The 17552-nt window shown below is 48.4% G+C and overlaps 1 protein-coding gene across 5 annotated transcripts in view; it reads left to right on the top strand.

The window, feature by feature from the left end:
- Positions 1-17552, top strand: part of AGAP1 (ArfGAP with GTPase domain, ankyrin repeat and PH domain 1) — a 564902-nt gene that overhangs the window by 398372 nt on the left and 148978 nt on the right. For 3 of the 5 annotated variants that reach the window (XM_060107328.1, XM_060107325.1, XM_060107324.1), the window contains exon 12: positions 6422-6580. The exons of the other annotated variants lie outside the window; for them this stretch is intronic. In XM_060107328.1, coding sequence (XP_059963311.1) covers positions 6422-6580 — 159 coding nt within the window. The remainder of the gene's footprint in view (positions 1-6421; positions 6581-17552) is intronic. 5 annotated transcript variants of the gene reach the window in all.

Here is a 17552-nt window from a genome sequence, read left to right as displayed (position 1 = left end):
AGGCATGATATCCTGCCTCTTTGACCTTCTCACAGCTCTTGTGTTCCTTGCCCTGCATTTTGGCCACTCGTGGGCTTGTCTGAGACCTTCTTCTGGACCAGACGGTGGCTGGTCCAGGCACTGTCTTCCTCATCGTGCCTGGCACAGCAGGGGTTCCATGCAGTGAGCCAAGGAAATGTAGTAGGTTGGTGTTAGAACTGGTGGCCAGGACTGTGCAGGGTCCGATTTGACCCTCCCTGCAAGTTCAGCCAGCCTGCCTGCCTGTTTCCTGGATGGTGAGACCCCTGGGTTAGGACAAATGACAGCTTGTTACTCACAGCAGTAGCAGTGGCCAGAGTCTCAGCAGTGTCATGCACCAGTTCCCTCGGGGCCAGGTGACACCAGCATACACAGTGCATCCCATTACAGGAGAGGAACCCCGAGCTGAGGAAACCCCAGTCTTGTATAATGGGGTACAGGCACGCCTGCCCAGCCTTTGCCCTGGAACGTGACGTTATCATCCCGACAACACACAAATCCGCCCTCCTGTGGAGGAAGACGGTCTCTCCATCATCCAAGTCTGTTCACTGCACAGACATTCCTGAAAAGGTCATCAGAACAAAAAGTTGCCATCCCCCTGTGCCGTGCCATGAGGGACCCGTGGACCTGTGTCCCAGCAGGAGGGGGGTCTCCTGGGAGAGCTCGGGCCCAGGGAGGGTGGAAGACGGGGATATGAGGGGAGAGAAGGGAAGGGAAGATGAAAAGTGCCCTTCCCACCCACAGGCAGGCACAGCCCTGGTGCGCATCTCGGGGAGACGAGCATCCACCCGCCTCCTGTTAAGGCCTTGTGTCTGCTCGGAGCTCAGTGAGCTAGAACCAGTTGTTAGACCTGCCCCCTGTGCCCCAAGGGAGGGGACGTCCCAGTCTGGCTTGTGGAATCTCTTCTCTCCAGAGAAACACAGATGTGCCTGAAAGACAGCAAGTTCCAGCCCTGTTCTGAGTTCCCCCTGTTGGAGAGACCCCAGCCTCTTGTCTTATTTTCTTGAAATTCTGCAGCAAACAGGTACGGTTTAGGTGGTCAGCTGGCTGGGAGAGGAAGCAGTCTTTCTCCTCTGGGCATCACCAGGGCCCTGGTTGGGCAGGGCTCCTCTCAGACCATGTGCCCCTGCGGTGAGTAGCTAATCAACACGGCAGCCGCCCCGCCCCGAGCCAGGTGTTTCTGTGGATCGTTGTGGGCCATGTGGGCTTTAGATCCCCAGCTCTTGATCACCGGGCGCCGAGGCCTCTGCCTCACTTCAGGCTGACCCTGACTGTCCTCAGAACAGTGTTTAGGCATCACTCGGTCGCAGGTGGTCTTGATTTTAAGACCCTTCGCTCTCAGGGAATCAGATAAGTCACAAGTGAGAACTCCAGATCCACAGCCTTAATTAATAACTTATTAATGAGAAATGAATTGCCGTTCGATGAGAGAGGTCACCCTTGAGTACTTTGAGAGGAGAGAAAGTGATGTGAAACTTAGCACCTCCTTATATGCTTAGAGCTGTTTTCAAAAGTGGCGAACACTCCCTGAGTGCTAACACGTAGGGCAGGGACAGGTCAGTATTACTTGACCAGTTAGTTACGTACATTCAGGAACAGAAATGAACTTATGCACTAGCCTCTGTTGGGTGTGTGTGTGCGTGCATGCCCTTGAAAATAAGCATCAGAAATTATGACAGAAAATACTATCATTAGATTTTAACTCTATAGTTACTAAAGATATTCATGAAACAGTTGGAGGGTAGTTGTTGCCTTTGACTGAAGGATTTACTCAAAGTTAAGTAGAAAGGCCTCAAAATATGACCACTGGCTCAAGACTGCTCATGCTTGGGACAAGATGTGTCATGAGCCACATTAAGCCAGCAAGGCTACTTTCACAGTGTCAGGACCAAGTCTGTGGACCACTGGTTTGCTTCAGAGTTGGAACATGTGTCTTTATGCATTTACATTTACAGGCAAGCACCTGTTTGTGTATATATATTTAGGGCAGAAACAATATTTCTTACCCTTCATAATTTTTTTTGTTTCCTTATGTCACAATTAGTTGATGTTTTATTATTTGATTTTCAGAAACATTGTAACTGAAATTAAAGTGAATGGGCATGTATAAAAAAGAGATTGACTCTCTTGAGAGAAAATGAGGAATGTTTTCCTTCTGAAATGAGAATCGTCCTCTGTATATTTTTGGAAGATTTTGTAACTCGTGGTCACCAAAGATCAGGAACTAGGCAGGCAGGTAGTTGAGTGAAGTTGTGGGGGCAGGAGGGCTGGTGTGGGCCCTGGCTTCTTGCGGTGTAGATTCAGACAATTCAAGACATGCCAGACAGATTCAAGGCGTGGAGTCATCTAACTGTTTCTGAGCATAAACATAGGCCCACGGCTGCCGTATCTTCTTCTTTTTCAAGCAATGCGAGAAACCACAGACTTTTAGATGCACACTCCCAACTTAATTCGACTTAAAAAAGAAATCATTGCCCTCTAAGCAAAAACACATCTATGAGCTCACCCCAGACGCCAGGCCCCAAGATTATGGATCTGTTTTAAAATTTTACTTCTATAACCATGTGTCCATGTACACACATTCATTTGGCCAAAGTTCAGTCATGGTGTCATGGTGTCTCTGTTTAGTCTGACAATTGGGAATTGGGTGTGGTTGGGATAAGAAGACCCTCGCCAGCTGGAGGGCCCTCAGGGTGGGCTTTCTGAATGATTCCATGCAGCTGTTTTGGGTCTTGTACGGATTCTGCAATCAGACACCAGGACCACACAGCCTTGACAGGAGTTTCTTCACCCCAGAGATCCCAGTTTGGTTCCTTGGGGGCCCCTCAGGAGCTAAACCCCAGAGTGGATCCACCAGCAGCTTCATGTGCTGAAAATTCCATTCGACAAACAGCTGGAAGTTTAAAAACCAGATGTATGATCAGCATCATCACATAGTTTTTCATTAGCTTGTACATTGGAAGGAATCTACTCTTTCCCTGGTAGATGTTTGGCCTTAAGATGAAGAACTTGTCATCCTAAGACTACCTCTTTATCCAATGTCTCTGTTTGAATGTTTCCTGCGTCCCTGACCCAGAGTTCAGATGGACTTGGCTGTCCTGAGTGCCTGCGGCTACTTATTCCCGGACTTTGGCACCAAGTAGTCAGTGCTAGATGCACTAAGATAATTCTCTCTACATTTTGACTGGAGTATGTCAGGAGGGTCTGGGGCTGGTCGTCCTCGGAGCCACACCCCAGACAGAATGAACAAGGAAAGGGGCACTGCTGGACTCATCTGCCCAAAGACGGGTGGATGGTGAATTTATTTTTGGTTTTTCAGGTGTTTCACGTGGGCAGGGGGGCTCAGGGGGCCCGGCTCAGAGTGGGGTCACAGCCCACATGCAGCTTCTCGTTGTGCTTTTTCTCCTATTCTCTTTCCATCGCTTCCTTTTCCTTCCACCCACCATAAAAATATTAGCTTTTTTAAAAAATAAAGCTCTTTTTTTTATACATTAGTTTTTATCTATTTCTTTATTTACTTATTTTTGGCTGCATTGGGTCTCTGTTGCTGCGTGTGGGCTTTCTCTAGTTGCGGCGAGCCGGGGCTACTCTTCGTTGCGGTACGTGTGCTTCTCATTGCGGTGGCTTCTCTTGTTGCAGAGCACGGGCTCTAGGCGCGCAGGCTCAGTAGTTGTGGCTCACGGGCTCTAGGCGCACAGGCTCGGTGGTTGTGGCACACAGGCTTAGTTTCTCCGTGGCATGTGGGATCTTCCCGGACCAGGGCTTGAACCCGTGTCCCCTGCATTGGCAGGTGGATTCTTAACCCCTGCGCCACCAGGGAAGTCCCTTAACGTTAGCGTTTTTATGAATTCACGTGGTGAAAGTGGAAGGGGCCTCAGAGCCTCAGGAGGAGTTGTGAACCCCTCTTAAATGGTGGGCCTGCGGGACCAGGGTCCCCACAGGGAAGGGAAGGCAGAGGTCCACGCCCTCCTGCTCAGAAGGGTTTCTTTGCAAAGGGACAGAGGTGTGGGCAGAGAGAAGCCGGGAGGTAGTACAGGCACCAGGGCTGGCACAGTGGCACCAGGACCACCACGGACCCGAAGGGAAAGGAGGGCGGGGGTGGCCCAGGCGAGCCTCCAGCGAAGGGACAGCTAGCCCAGGGCGCCCGCTCAGGGAGGGAGGCCAGGGATGCACATCTCCACTTCACACTCCTGTGCTTCCCCCTCGTTCAGCCCAGCTGGGAGCCAGAGGTAACCCAACAGGCGCCCTCCTCAGAAGGGAGCAGGGCATAGAAGGTGTGGGGAGAAGGTGGTGGCAGACGCGGGTGTCAGCACAGGGTCAGGAGGAGACCCTGCCATGCTGCCCAACAGGTACGCCTGGTCAGCTGCTGGGCATGCTGTCCGGCTGTTACAGCGCCCTATTGTACAGGGATCTGGCCGAGGAGAAGCGCACCCAGAAGACAGCTCCAGGGCGCCCTAAATGATGGGTGACGCTTGGAGAAAGCCCGGAGGACCTTAGTGCTGCGTCTCCGAGCCTTGGCTACTCTGTACCTGTGAGATGCTACGCACCTGGCCCTGCTACCCAGGCTGCTGAGGGCCGGTGCTGGAGCGGGCGCCAGCTCTGGCTGACGCTGCCATTCAGGATGCACGAGTTTCCGCGTTTTTAGGGCTCGGACAGGTCCTAAAATCAGAACATCAGAGTGAGGAGGGAGATGGGAAACTGGCTGAAGACCTTCTGCAGCTCAGCCGAGGAGCCAGGGCGGGTGCACTTCCTGGGAGCATCTTTGATCTCAGTGGTCCGCGGCAGGGAAGCGCTTTCGTTGTAGTTTTTTTGTTTCGTGTCCATGGTTATTTTCTGGTTTAAGTGTTTGGTTTTTAAATCAATCGGAGCTCTCCTGCAAGCCCACTCATATTTTCACGTGTGCACATGTCACCTGGGGCTCTTATTAAAAAGCAGGGGCGAGGGTGAGGCCAGGGAGCCTGCATTTCGAAGATGCTCCTAGGCGGTGCAGCTGCTTCTGCTATGAGGCCCGCACTTAGGAAGATATGTGGGCTCCCATTCTTCCTTTCTTAGGTGGTACTTTTGGCTTTGTTTCTGGAATCCGGTAAACCTGCCTAGGAATACTTACTTTTACGACATTCAAAATGTACCCAGTTCCCACAACAGCATAAAATCGGCATCATTTTTTAAGGTAGAAATATATTTTTCAAAGCAAAATTCTTCCTCTTCATTAACCGCTTGTTTGTCCTATTTGCTCACGTTTGTGTTTCCTTGACGATTTTGTCACTTCCGGATGCTCTGTGCGATTACAGTGAGGACCTTGTTTGTGGTAGAGCCCTGGTTCCTAGCTCTGGCTGCTCACCAGCATCACCGAAGTCCTTTTGAAAATGCGTATCCCCTCAAGCTCTATCCCCAGACCTCCTGAATCGAAATGTGAATTTCTTGAAGCCTCTATTTTTAAAAAGCTCCACGGGTAATTCTGGTAATTGGCCAGATTTGGGAACTACTAATAGGGTCTGTGTATTTAAAATCTTGTGCTATGAAAACCTTCTATGAAAACAATTTTGAACTTAATTGATTCCAAACTAAAACAATGGGAGGAACGTTTTAAAAAAGAAACCTAATACCTTTAATACCTTTGAAGATCTGCCTACAGATCTAACAAACGAACTCACTGGCAGCAAGGTATGACTGGCGGAGCTTTAGAGAAAGGCACTTAATTATGTTTTTGAGTCTAAAATTGGTGTGACCAGATCGTAATTCATTTTGATGTTGAGCAACTGATTCAAATCATTAAGTATACAATGGAACCATTTTTCATCGCAGTCTATGTGCGTGCTGTGAAGTTGCTAAGGTTATTTTTCCTCTGTGTAGTCTTCTCAAGGTTAAGAGTCAACTTACCTGGTTTAAGAGTCTGCGTTTCCACCGATGTCGCATCTGGCAACTTTGATTTGTGTTGATCATAAAGTATATCTTCCCCGCGAAAGTAGTCCTCTGGCATCAGACAGTTGACCCCTGACTGGTGATCATTTCATTTCCATTGATGTGTGGATGCAGCAGGGCTCCCTCAGTGCCCGGCTCGCTGGCCTGCCAGGAATATCGCTTCTCCCAAAAGTGGGTCTTTTGTCTTCACCGCTACTCCATCTAGAGATGGCGGCGGTGGTGGTGTGCATCTTTGTCTTGGACTGTGGTGGGTGTAGCCATCTGAAGCATCGGGTTCCTTTGTCAAGCACCGTAAGACCTGCTTCAGCCTATTTTCCTCTGGAACCTTGTTTCGTGTGATGCTTCCACTTGCCCTGTATCGGGACGCCGGCTGCTCTCGGTGTCAGGTCCACAGTGTGCAGGCGCGTAAGCCCCTAGACTAACTCGTGCCGGTTCGGGTGTGCAGTGCGCGCTGGTGTTCACCTGACTTGTTTATTCCTAGGGAATGTCACTAGTGCGCCTGGGTCTCAGATGGTGAGCGGCGTCAGCCTGGGCTCCTTCAACAGCCGACCGGACGGCATGCAGCAACGGTCCTACTCTGTCTCCAGTGCCGACCAGTGGAGCGAGGCTACGGTCATTGCAAACTCAGCCATCAGCAGTGGTAAGAGAGGGCACAGCCCCACGGACCTGCGGCCACCTCGCGGTCCTCGGTTGTCAACCAGGGGCTGGACATGACGCCCCGAGCTCCGCTCTGAGGGCGGCCACCCTGTCGACGATGCCTGGCCCGCCTTCCACCCGTGGAGCGCTTTAGCCTTGATCGGCTGTCTCACCCACAGCATCTCGTGTCCTTCTTTGGTGCAGGGAGCGGTAGATGTCCATTCCCACTTGACAGATTTGGAAACTGAGACCGCAGGCAGGGCTGAGACCCGACTGCAGGTGGTATGCCCCTGATCACACTTCCCTACATGATGTGGCCTACACTTTCCATCATTAGTGTGCATTTTATGTGGTTAGGCTTTGTGGTGTTTTTGCATCAAAGGAAAACACATAATTCATTCTCCTTATCCGTTTTCCAAGATTCCTGGTATATCATCTAAGTTTGGGAGACTCTTCCCTCTTGCCTTTTTTTTTTTTTTTTTAAAGTATGGGCAGCTTCTAGGGAAACAAATGTGCACACTGGAAACTATCTTGGCATATGTGTGAGTGCGTGAACTATGCAGCGTTGAGGCTACACTTTACCACAGCATGCTTTGCCTGTGGCATTTTGTCTGTGGCCTGTTCACCGGTATTTAAAGGAATTCCCACTGTAGTGTGTCGTCTCTCAGACAGGGTTTTAGAGTAATATTAGCATAATTTGTCCTAATTAAAAGATTCAGCATCAGGTCTTCCCTGTAGACCCAGCAGCTGCTGCAGCAGGACGTGTGCTTTGGATAAACATCATCCTTATTTCTAGTTACTCCATGCTCCTCCATCAGACGCCGCCGAGCAGAGGCCTTAAAGAAAAGGCATCTCCAAACCAAGGAGGAGGAGTGAGGTCTCGAAAGGCAGCTCCAGCGGGTGCCATAGCGGCGCGGGCCTGGGGCATATGGACGGCATTGCCCTGTGCCCAGCACACTCCTGGCTCCTTCCTCAGACAAAACAGGATGCTTTGGTAGAGAACGAACGTCTACCTCCAGCCTCTTCAGGGACTGGGAGTTCCACCTTTCGTCTGAAATCATGACAGCACCTTAAGACGCTCAATGAAGAGGCTAAAGTCATTATAAATTAACCGCGTACAGTTTATTCCCTTGTAACGCGACAGCTGTGCTTCATAGTCATCAGGTGCCCCGGCAGGCCTGGTGCGGGCCTTCTCAGGAGACACGTCCGTGCTCCAGGCAGAGGCCCCCGACCTGCCGAGCAGGTGGCCTTGGCAGGCGGCCTTACCTCTGCAAGCCTCTGTGTTCTAATCGTAAATGGGTGTGTTCTTCTCTCCCTTGCGTGGTCAGTAGGTATGTAGGGCAGTGTCCATCTGTGGCTTCTGTCACTGAGCATCTGCTGTGGTTGCCATGGTTACTTCTTTTTAGGGGGGCAAGCAGTTCACATGCTTAATTGCATTATCAAATACTTGGAAATGCAGCCGTTTTTCGACGAGCATTACCCTTACTGTCTGAGTGGGTTCATTCTGGCACCCTCTGAGAAGGTGCGCTCCCACGTTTGAGGGGGGCAGGAGTCATCAGCTGGCTCTTCCCGGCCTGGTGCACACACTGCCTTGCCCAGCAGCACCCTTTCTAAAGCTTTCCTCCTGTGAGTGAGAACTGCTGAGTCACCACCACAGCCTGATTAGGGCGGCGGTCTCTAGCTTCTGTTCCTTATGTGCCATAGGGGTTATATTTGGGGAGGGGGTTAGAAGAACAAGTCCCTAAGCAAGAGCCTCACCCCACGTCTTTGCCTCCGCACACTCAGAACATTTCTCCAGAAAAAGCAATGGAAGCAGCCTATTAACCTAAAATCCACTCTCTACAGATATTCCATTTGCATAATTATGTCTTTGATAAAGACTCCCTAGCTAACTTTCCCTCTACCCAAGAGCTCTTTGCATCTGGTCATGTGTGTGTAGGCCAAGGCACCTCCATACCGTCACATCAGAGACTTCGTGAGCACCAGACCCTTGATTTGGTGAGAAGCCTCTTCCCATGGAAGGTGATCGTATTGGTCCGTACGGGCATATTTATAAAGTACCTGTACGACTGAGGTTGCCTACGGGTGAACGCTGTTTTTAAATTTACAAAGCGATTTCTCACATGCCAACGCCCCGGGTGTCCATTGGTCTATGACACTGTGTGTTTGTGAAAGACTAGCTAGGCTTCCTGGTGCCCCAGAGCTTGAACCGTGAACACAGGAGATGAGAAACCAGTCTGTGCCCTGGTACGAGCCTACTGCGGGATGTGGATGGAGAAAGCCCGGGGTGAAATTGGGCAGGTAGTTTAAGGGTGGAGAGAGTTAATCAAGGAAAACTTCCCAAAGAGACTGAAACTTGAGCAACATTTCAAGAACCAGGTGGATTGTGTGTGTGCAAAACCACAGGAGGAAGTTTTTCTAAACACGAAGGCAGTTTGGACAGAGACTTGAAGAGGAGGAAAGGGCAACATGGAGCAGCCGAGGTGCCACAAGGAAGTGCAAGGTATTAGTTGGAATGCGGGAAAGTGAGGACAGAGAGGAAGAAGAGAGATGAGTATTAAGGGGTCAGAATTGCAAAATTAATTAGCATCTTATTTTAAGGCTTACAGCTGACATTTTAAATAGCAAAGATCCAGAGAGACAACAGAATGTTGTACAGAAGTAAGATTCCTATAGCTTCTCAGGGATCTTCCTTCATGCCTCTATTTTCTAAGGATGGATGGTATGTCACACCCAAGATACGATTGAAAAGAGGAACGCTAGTGATGATAATAAGAGCTAATATTTATTGAGGGCTTCATATGGATCATCACATTTGATCCCTGTGGAGTGGATACTGCTCTTAGCTCCATTTTCCAGGTGGGGAGACTCTGGTACAGAAGGGTTCAATATTGCTTGTCCAGAGTCACGTCCTGGTAAGGCTGGGATGTGAACCCAGGTGGCCTGATTCTAGGCCTTAGAGTCTACGTCAGCACTTCTCAAGATATGCTTCCCAGACCTATGGCAGCAGCGTCCCCTGGGAACTGGTTAGAAATGCAGATTCGTAAGTCCCATCCCAGACCCACTGAATCTGAAACTCAGGGGTGGGACCCAGCAACCTCTGTGCCAGCAAACCCTCCATGGAATGATGCTGCATGCTGAAGTTTGAGAACCATTGCTCGAAATCCTTGCTTCTCAGTGTGGTCCACAGACTGACTGGTATCTGACAGCCCCTGGGCCAAGTTGCCTAGAAATGCATAGTCCCAGGCTCCAGCAAGACTTCCTGGATCATAGTGCATGTTGTCAAGAATCCTGGGCCATTCGGGTCCACCTGGATGTGGAGTAGCCCTGTCTGTCTGAGGCTGGAGTAATGTCCTGGCTTTCCTCCCGTTAGTACCATCCTGCCAGACGCCGAGCAGTTGTTAATCAAATCAGGGCACAGGATCTGACGGCTGACTTCAAGAAAACACATTTGTGAATGGATTTCAAGACCTCAACTTGGGCATCCACATTCCCTGCCATGCTTGGAAAATAATCACCAAAGAAACAAACAATGATTAAGAGCTCTCTGTCGTGCTTTTTCTCTTTACGTCGCAGTGAAATACAAACTCCACCCTCTTTTTTTTTTTTTTTTTTTTTTTTTAATCATTTTCTCTCCCTCACCCCAGTCTCTGGTTTGGATGTCAGAGTCATAAAAAAGCTTACACTGTGCTAGCAGCAGGGACAGGGAGAAGTAAGCAGCTTTTGAATCCAAATGCCCATGTGTTGGTGAATATGCCTTCCCATTGTCCCACATTTTTATTGTACATGATAATACATAACATTGGGTTTCCATTTTTCTCTGCCCCCTTGTCCACACTAAATTAAGACTTTGGCTCCAGAGAACTCTGTAAAGTCTTCCCCTTTAGACGCACAGGTACCCTGGGGGTTTCTGTCTTTTAAGCATCTGTGAGCAACTCCTAATTAGATAGATGACTTTGTGGTGTGTGAAACTACAAAACAGGAGGTTCTGGTTAAATTAAGGGGGGAAAAAAGAAGAATCCATTCTGTGAAATGCAATGCCCCACTGCTTTATGACTATTACTGCTGTAAGGTTCTACATTTAAGTACCTGAGGTTTAAAATTAAATGTCTAATATAATTTGGCGTTGCTAACGTGAGACCCGCATCTGCCCTTAGAGGAAATGCAGACAGCTCAGCTCAGGGTTTCAGATTGCTGTCTGCCGGCTTGCAGCACAGAGGATTGGGTCCCACTCCGACTAAGCACCACATGCTGCTCAGCGTAATTTTTTAAATGCAGAAACATATTCATCTTGAGCTTCTGCGTTGAAAAAGGCTGTTCCAGTAGTACATGAAAAATTAATTTTTTTACATTTTTCCTCACTCTCCTAAGTGTTTGACAGAAGTAATTTTTGCAGCAAGAGAGAATAAAAACTGGTGGCTGTAAATTCCTGTCCTGGAACCTCTTGTGTAGATTCTTTATGGACCCAGAATTGATCTACATGTCAGACCCTGTTGTGGTTTAAACTGTTTATCACGGTAATGGCAGGGTGAGCCTGTGAACACCAACTTATAATCCTGGGTGAAAGCAATTGGTGTTTGCAGTCAATGAAGGGGCAGCTCAGCTTTATTGATAGATTCAGAACAATTATCTCTTCAACAACTATTGGCTGAGAATTCTCTGCAATCTCATTGGGAGCCTGTGATTTTTTTTTTTTTTTGATTAATCATTTCTCTATAGGTAATTTTCTCTAAAAGTGCTAGCCAAGAGTTACTATGACTGTGGGTGGCAGGGGACCCCTGGGGGGGGGTCATTTGTAGTATGCTTAGTTGTCATACCTTGCTCCGAGGCAAAATGCATTTTCGGGTGCATCCCACCTGTGATGAGGGCCCGAGCCAATGCCGTGAACCCTGTGCATCTGTCTGCGAGGGGTCCTGCGTGTCTCGGCAAGCCTGGCAGCCTGCCACACCATCTCCTGCCACTTCCAGCTGTGGGCTGAGGGTCTCAGTGGTGGCCGTTGCTGTGGCAGCCAAACTCCCCGCTCCTCTTGACTGTCAGGTTGTTCTGATGGCTCCACCCCATCTCTGATGGCTTCATTCCAAGAGTTAATCTTCTGCCACCCTGGCTGCCCATCACCAGCAGTACTGCACTGCTTCAGATGACTCTTGAACATTTCACTTCCACCTGCCTCCATCAGGCCACCGTCCAGCCTTGTCAGCCTCAAGTATAAAAACCATACCTATCTTTCACTCTTCCACATGGAAGGTGTGTGTGCGCCAATTTCCTTCTAACCATTTAACCACAGATCTTCCCACCAGAATCTATGGTTATTAGACAGCCAATCTTGAATCTGAAGCACTTGCATTTTTGCTAACTTTTAAATATTTTTTGTCATCATGGACATTTTTTACAAGGCTTGTTTTAACGGTAGAGGTTAGAAACACAGGTTTCAGCTCTGGTCGTTGTGTCCTGCACTTCCTTTGGTTTCTCCTTTCTCATAGAGCCAGCCCCAGGAGGGGCAGGCAGCCTGCATTTGAGATTACAGAGAGCATGCCGTAACTTTGGGTTCTGGGAAGGTTTACTGTCAGTTCATTAATTTTAATTTTTACAGCTTGAGCACCTTTTTTTCCTCTTCTTGGATTCTATGCTAACAATTTTATCATGTGACCAGCAGGTGGCGGTAGTGTGACACTGCAGCTCTCACCTTTTTTTTTTTTTCCTTTTTAATTCAAGTATAGTTGATTTACAATACTGTGTTAGTTTCAGGTGTACAGCAGAGTGATTCAGTTATACATATATATCTATTATTTTTTGGATTGTTTTCCATTATAGGTTATTACGAGATACTGAATGTAGTTTCCCGTGCTATACAGTAGGTCCTTGTTGGTTACCTATTTTATGTACAGTAGTATGTATCTGTTAATCCCAAATTCCTAATTTATACCCCCTGTTTCCTGTTTGGTAACCATAAGTTTGTTTCCTATGTCCGTGAGTCTGTCTGTTTTCTAAATAAATTCAGTCATAGCATTTTTTCAGATTCCACCTGTAAGTTGTATCATACGATATTTGTCTTTATCTGACTTACTTCACTTAGTATGATATTTTCTAGGTCCATCCATGTTTTTTCAAATGGTATTATTTCATTCTTATAACTGAGTAATATTCCATTTATATGTATACCACATCTTTATCCATTCATCTGTCAATGGACATTTAGGTTGCTTCCATGTCTTGGCTATTGTAAATAGTGCTGCTATGAACATTGGGGGTGCATTTATCTTTTCAAATTAGAGTTTTCTCTGGATATATGCCCAGGAGTGGGATTGCAGGATCATACCGTATACAGCTACCGTATGGTAGCTGTATTTTTAGTTTTTTAAGGAATCTCCATACTGTTCCCCATAGTGGCTGCACCAATTTACATTCCCACCAGCAGTGGAGGAGGGTTCCCTTTTCTCCACACCCTCTCCAGCATTTATTGTTTGTAGATTTTTTGATGATGGGCATTCTGACATGTGGGTTAATACCTCATTGTAGTTTTGATTTGCATTTCTCTAATAATTAGCGATGTTGAGCATCTTTTCATGTGCCTGTTTGGCCATCTTACCTAGAGTCTGAATTTGTACAGCTGCGTCTCTGTGTCAGGAGCTTTGACATCTAATGCCCAGTTCCTGAGAATCATTATCCCTGTTTCATAAGTGAGGTTCCAAAAGGTCGAGAATCTTAAGACCACTCTCTTAAAAGCCAGAATTCAAACCCAGGTCTTTCTGATTCCAAAGCTTATAGTTTTCCCCTCTGCTATTTTTTTTAAAGGAGAAATGAATTCTTAGTATTAGAACAACGTATCATAAAAATTGTTTATCTTTTCATAGAGCTTGCTTTTTAAGGGAAGGTAGACATTTTCCCTTCTCTCACTTCTGCTGCACTTTGCCTTTCTCATCTGCTTCTCCCAAATCTTGGCTGGCATTCAGAAACCATTCCCTGGGGGTTGTCATCAACCTTCAGCTAAGCTCAGTATTAAAGGACCCGTGGGCTCTCATCTCAAAGCTGGGCACGCCCGGTCTGGGCCGCTGCGGTCTGTTCCCCCCACCAGGCTCGTCAGCCTAATTAAAGGGATGACCCCAGTTCCCTTCTGCAGGCAGAACCTGCTTCCCTTTCTCTGCATGGGACCGAGGAGAAAGCAGAAGCTTCCTAGGGTATCTGGCCGCAGGGGGTAAAAGGTGTATTTTTTTCCTCCCAATCAGAACGTTGTTACTTTGTACTTTGCCTCCTCAGTTCCTTCCTAACAGCTATTTCTAGCAGCAGGTGCTGACTAGGGGAAATGCTGCCCCAATATCAGACCGGGAGCAGGAGATTGCATACCTGCAGGCCAGCAATTCTCTTGTTGCCTGGCAAATGCCTAGAAATCATTTTAAACAGATGTTAGAGCAGGATACTGTTGCCAATTGCTACGGTACCTGGACCATTTCTTTTGGTCTCTCTGGCCCTTGGTATCTTCATCTAGACCAGTGGTTCTCAACCAGGGGTGATTTTGTGTGTCCCTCCCCTGGGGACATTTGGCAATGTTTGGAGACAGTTTAAGTTGTCACAGTCGAGGGGGTTGGAGGGGTTTGCTACTGGAATCGAGTGGGTGAAGCCAGAGAAGCTTGTGAACCCCCTGCAGCGCACAGGGCAGCTCCGCACGACAGAGGACCATCTGGTCCAAAGTCAGTAGCGCAGGGGTCCAGGAACCCTGGTCTGGACAATGAAGACTTGGGTTTTACGGACCCTAGCAGCCACCGTTACTGTGTTCCACCGTGAATTAAATGATAATCCTTCCCAAAGAAAAGGGAGGCTGTTTCCTTTCTTGAGAGAATGACTACAGCCAACCCAAGCAGTGCCTTGTCCGCAGCAAGGCTTTCAACTCAGCTTCCCAGACGGTCCCCCAAGGCAGAAGGCGGGGGTTGTACCAGCCCCATGGCAGTTCTGCTGCTACTACCAGTGATGATGTCACATGACATCCATCCAGCACTCCCTGCCTGTCAGGCACGAGGACCCGGAAGAGGAGGGCTAGTGCCATCCCCATTTTAGATGAGGAAACAGAGGTAGCAACAGGCTGATGGCCAAGGCTGGATTCCATCTCAGGCTGCGTCTCAGCCTCCACTGTGCTGTACTTTGAACCACCACGCTCAGCTGCCCCAAGAACTCTGCCTGAGGGAGACCCGGGGTGGCCTTGACCGTCGGCCTGTGTTGAGGACCCGCGAACGACACACATTGGCGGGCGTAATCTCAGCATCCTCCCTATTCAGAGACCACAGAATGAGTCAGGGCTAACAAAGTGAAACTAAGATAAATATCCTGCATTCAGATTCAGCCAACCAATTGTGCACGCGTAGAATGGGGAACCCTACCTCGACGAGGCTGACCTGGGTGTAGCTCATCTGCCGAAATGCCGTCGAGACTTACTCTGCCCTAAGAGAAGGAGAGGTCTCTTTTGTGGGACCACATTTCCAGAAGGACACTGGCAAATGGGGATTGTTCACAGCAGTGGATGGGGATGTAGAGAAGGCTCTGGAACCCACGTCAGAGATAGGGATGGAGGAATTGGGAGTGGGAGGGGCCTCTGGGGCAGGGGCATCCCTGGTCCTGCTCTGGAGGGTGCTTTTCAAAAGTACTAGCTCCTGGGGCCAAGAGCTGGAGATGGGCTTCTTTGGCCCTGGGGTGGAGCCTGTGCACCAGATGTTCCCCGGGGGCTTGTTAGGTGAAGCTGGGATTGAGATCCACTCTTCTGGAGCTGGGGTCGGGGTTGAACACTGTGTGCAAATGGCGGTCAAGGTAACAAATAGGAGCCTTACCCTGTGTACGTCCAGGGAATTGAACTCGGAACAGTGGGTCAAAGTTACAGGAAAGAATTGTGACAATTTTTTTTTTTTTTTTTTTTTTTCCTGTACGTGGGCCTCTCTCTGTTGTAGCCTCTCCCGTTGCAGACCACAGGCTCCGGACGTGCAGGCTCAGCGGCCATGGCTCACGGGCCCAGCCGCTCCGCGGTATGTGGGATCTTCCCGGACCGGGGCACGAACCCACGTCCCCTGCATCGGCAGGCGGACTCTCAACCACTGCGCCACCGGGGAAGCCCGACAATTTTTTTTTTTAACCTTTGTTGAAGTGTAGTTGATGTACAATGTTGTGTTACTTTCTGCCGTACAGCAAAGTGAATCAGTTCTACATATACACATATCCACTCTTTTTTAGATTGTTTTCCCATATAGGTCATTACAGAGTATTGGGTAGACATATACACACTACTGTATATAAAATGGATAACTAATAAGGACCTACCGCATAGCACAGGAATTGGGACAATTTTGACACAAAGTAGCATGAAGTAATATGATACAGCATAATTATTCAAAATGACTCTTTCAGAAATTTTCCTCTTGAATCTTTCACTTTCTCCCTCACCTGATGACCCTCTTTAGGTCTCACCAGTGAAACAGGGGAAGGCGCATACTCACCTTCCCAACCCCACGCCCCAGCTGCACCTGGAGCTGCAGCCTCTGCTCTGCTTCCTGCTGGCCAGGGGATGGGGGGTCCCTGCCCTTGTGCAGTGCCGCTCCTTACACCTCTGGACCCATCACCTCTCACTTCCAAAGGACTCTGCCTCTGCACTTACCCTGTCTGCTTCCTGTACCGTCAGATTCTCCTGGGTGTTGGGTCCCTCCGTTCAGCAGACAGACCTGCTCCGGCATCTCCCATCCCGGCTCCGTGGCCCTCTGCCCTTCCAGCCCCTTCTCAGCCTTCTTCTCCATACACCCTCCTGGGACTCCTGTCTACACTCAGCGTCTCCAGCTACTCACCAGGTGCCTCTTCTCTTTGATCCGTCCCGATCTGTCCTCCCTTCCCGCACTGCCCGGACAACTGCTCTCATCCAGTGCCCGGCTACCCATGCTGTCCACCCCAGGTACAGCATGGTTCCCTTCGCCATCTCCTTCTTAGCGATGGGGAGCCCAGTGACCGCTCCATCGTGCTGGAAACTCTCTCTTCTCTTGGCTTCTCTGACGACAGAGAAGGGAAGAGTGTGTGTGAAGGCTGGGAAGGGCATGTGTCTGGGGAGCTTCGTGGGGTGGGTAATGAAGGGACTTAGCTGGAGACAAGGCATGAAGGTAGGAAGGGTGATGAGAAAAAGGATCCACAAAAGGTCTGGACTTGAGTCTGGGCAGTCAAGTGCCCCCCTCATGATTTTCAGGGAGCAGTGATTGTGACTTTTACAAGCCAACTCCTGAGTCAGCATGGGTTATCATCTGGTGTGTAAAGACGAGGCAGAGGTGGGTTAGGAGAGAGGGAGGTAGTCCAAGCCCAGCAACCCCTGATTCTCCTGGAAGTCTAGAAGTCTCCAGTAGAGTTGTCGCTGAAACCTGCATTTCCCATCCCACTGGTAGTTTTAGTAACATCATTTCTCATTGGTCTCAGTGCAACAATGTGTTATTAATGTAAATTGTTAACGCTTCCTAAAATACAGAAGTCTAAAATTTTTACAGTTACTTAGTTTTTTTGTTTGGTTGTTTTTTGGTCCCAGCAGTTTTAGTTGCAAACTTTCAATTTTAGGGTAATTATTTTTAACAGATAGAAAGCATCATTTACTGCCCCGCATCCAATGACTTATAGATGGAGTAGCATAAAAAGATTCGTCAAATGTATATGCCGTTTCTCCAACTGGAAAGAAAACTTTCAGTGAGCTTTTGTATTTGCAGCAGTAAACCATCTGATTTTATAATGTTGTATATTTTTAAGCAATTTAGGACTTTTTCTTGTGATTTTATAACACTTTTGGGCCAGGAAAATATTCATTTTTTATTCCTCTGCTTTGCTCAAGTCCTCAACCTAGGAATCAAGTAGCTTCAGGAACTTCAGTGATATTGTCTCCCTGGTGACTTTTTCAGTCATTAGAATAAACTTTGGTCAGATCTTTTTCCATCCTTCCCTTGCTTCCTATTATTTACAAACGCATACAAAGAGGG

Source organism: Mesoplodon densirostris, chromosome 8, assembly GCF_025265405.1.
Source record: "Mesoplodon densirostris isolate mMesDen1 chromosome 8, mMesDen1 primary haplotype, whole genome shotgun sequence".
In the NCBI taxonomy this organism is placed as follows: Eukaryota; Metazoa; Chordata; class Mammalia; order Artiodactyla; family Ziphiidae; genus Mesoplodon; species Mesoplodon densirostris.
This window is presented reverse-complemented; position numbering and strand designations above follow the sequence as displayed.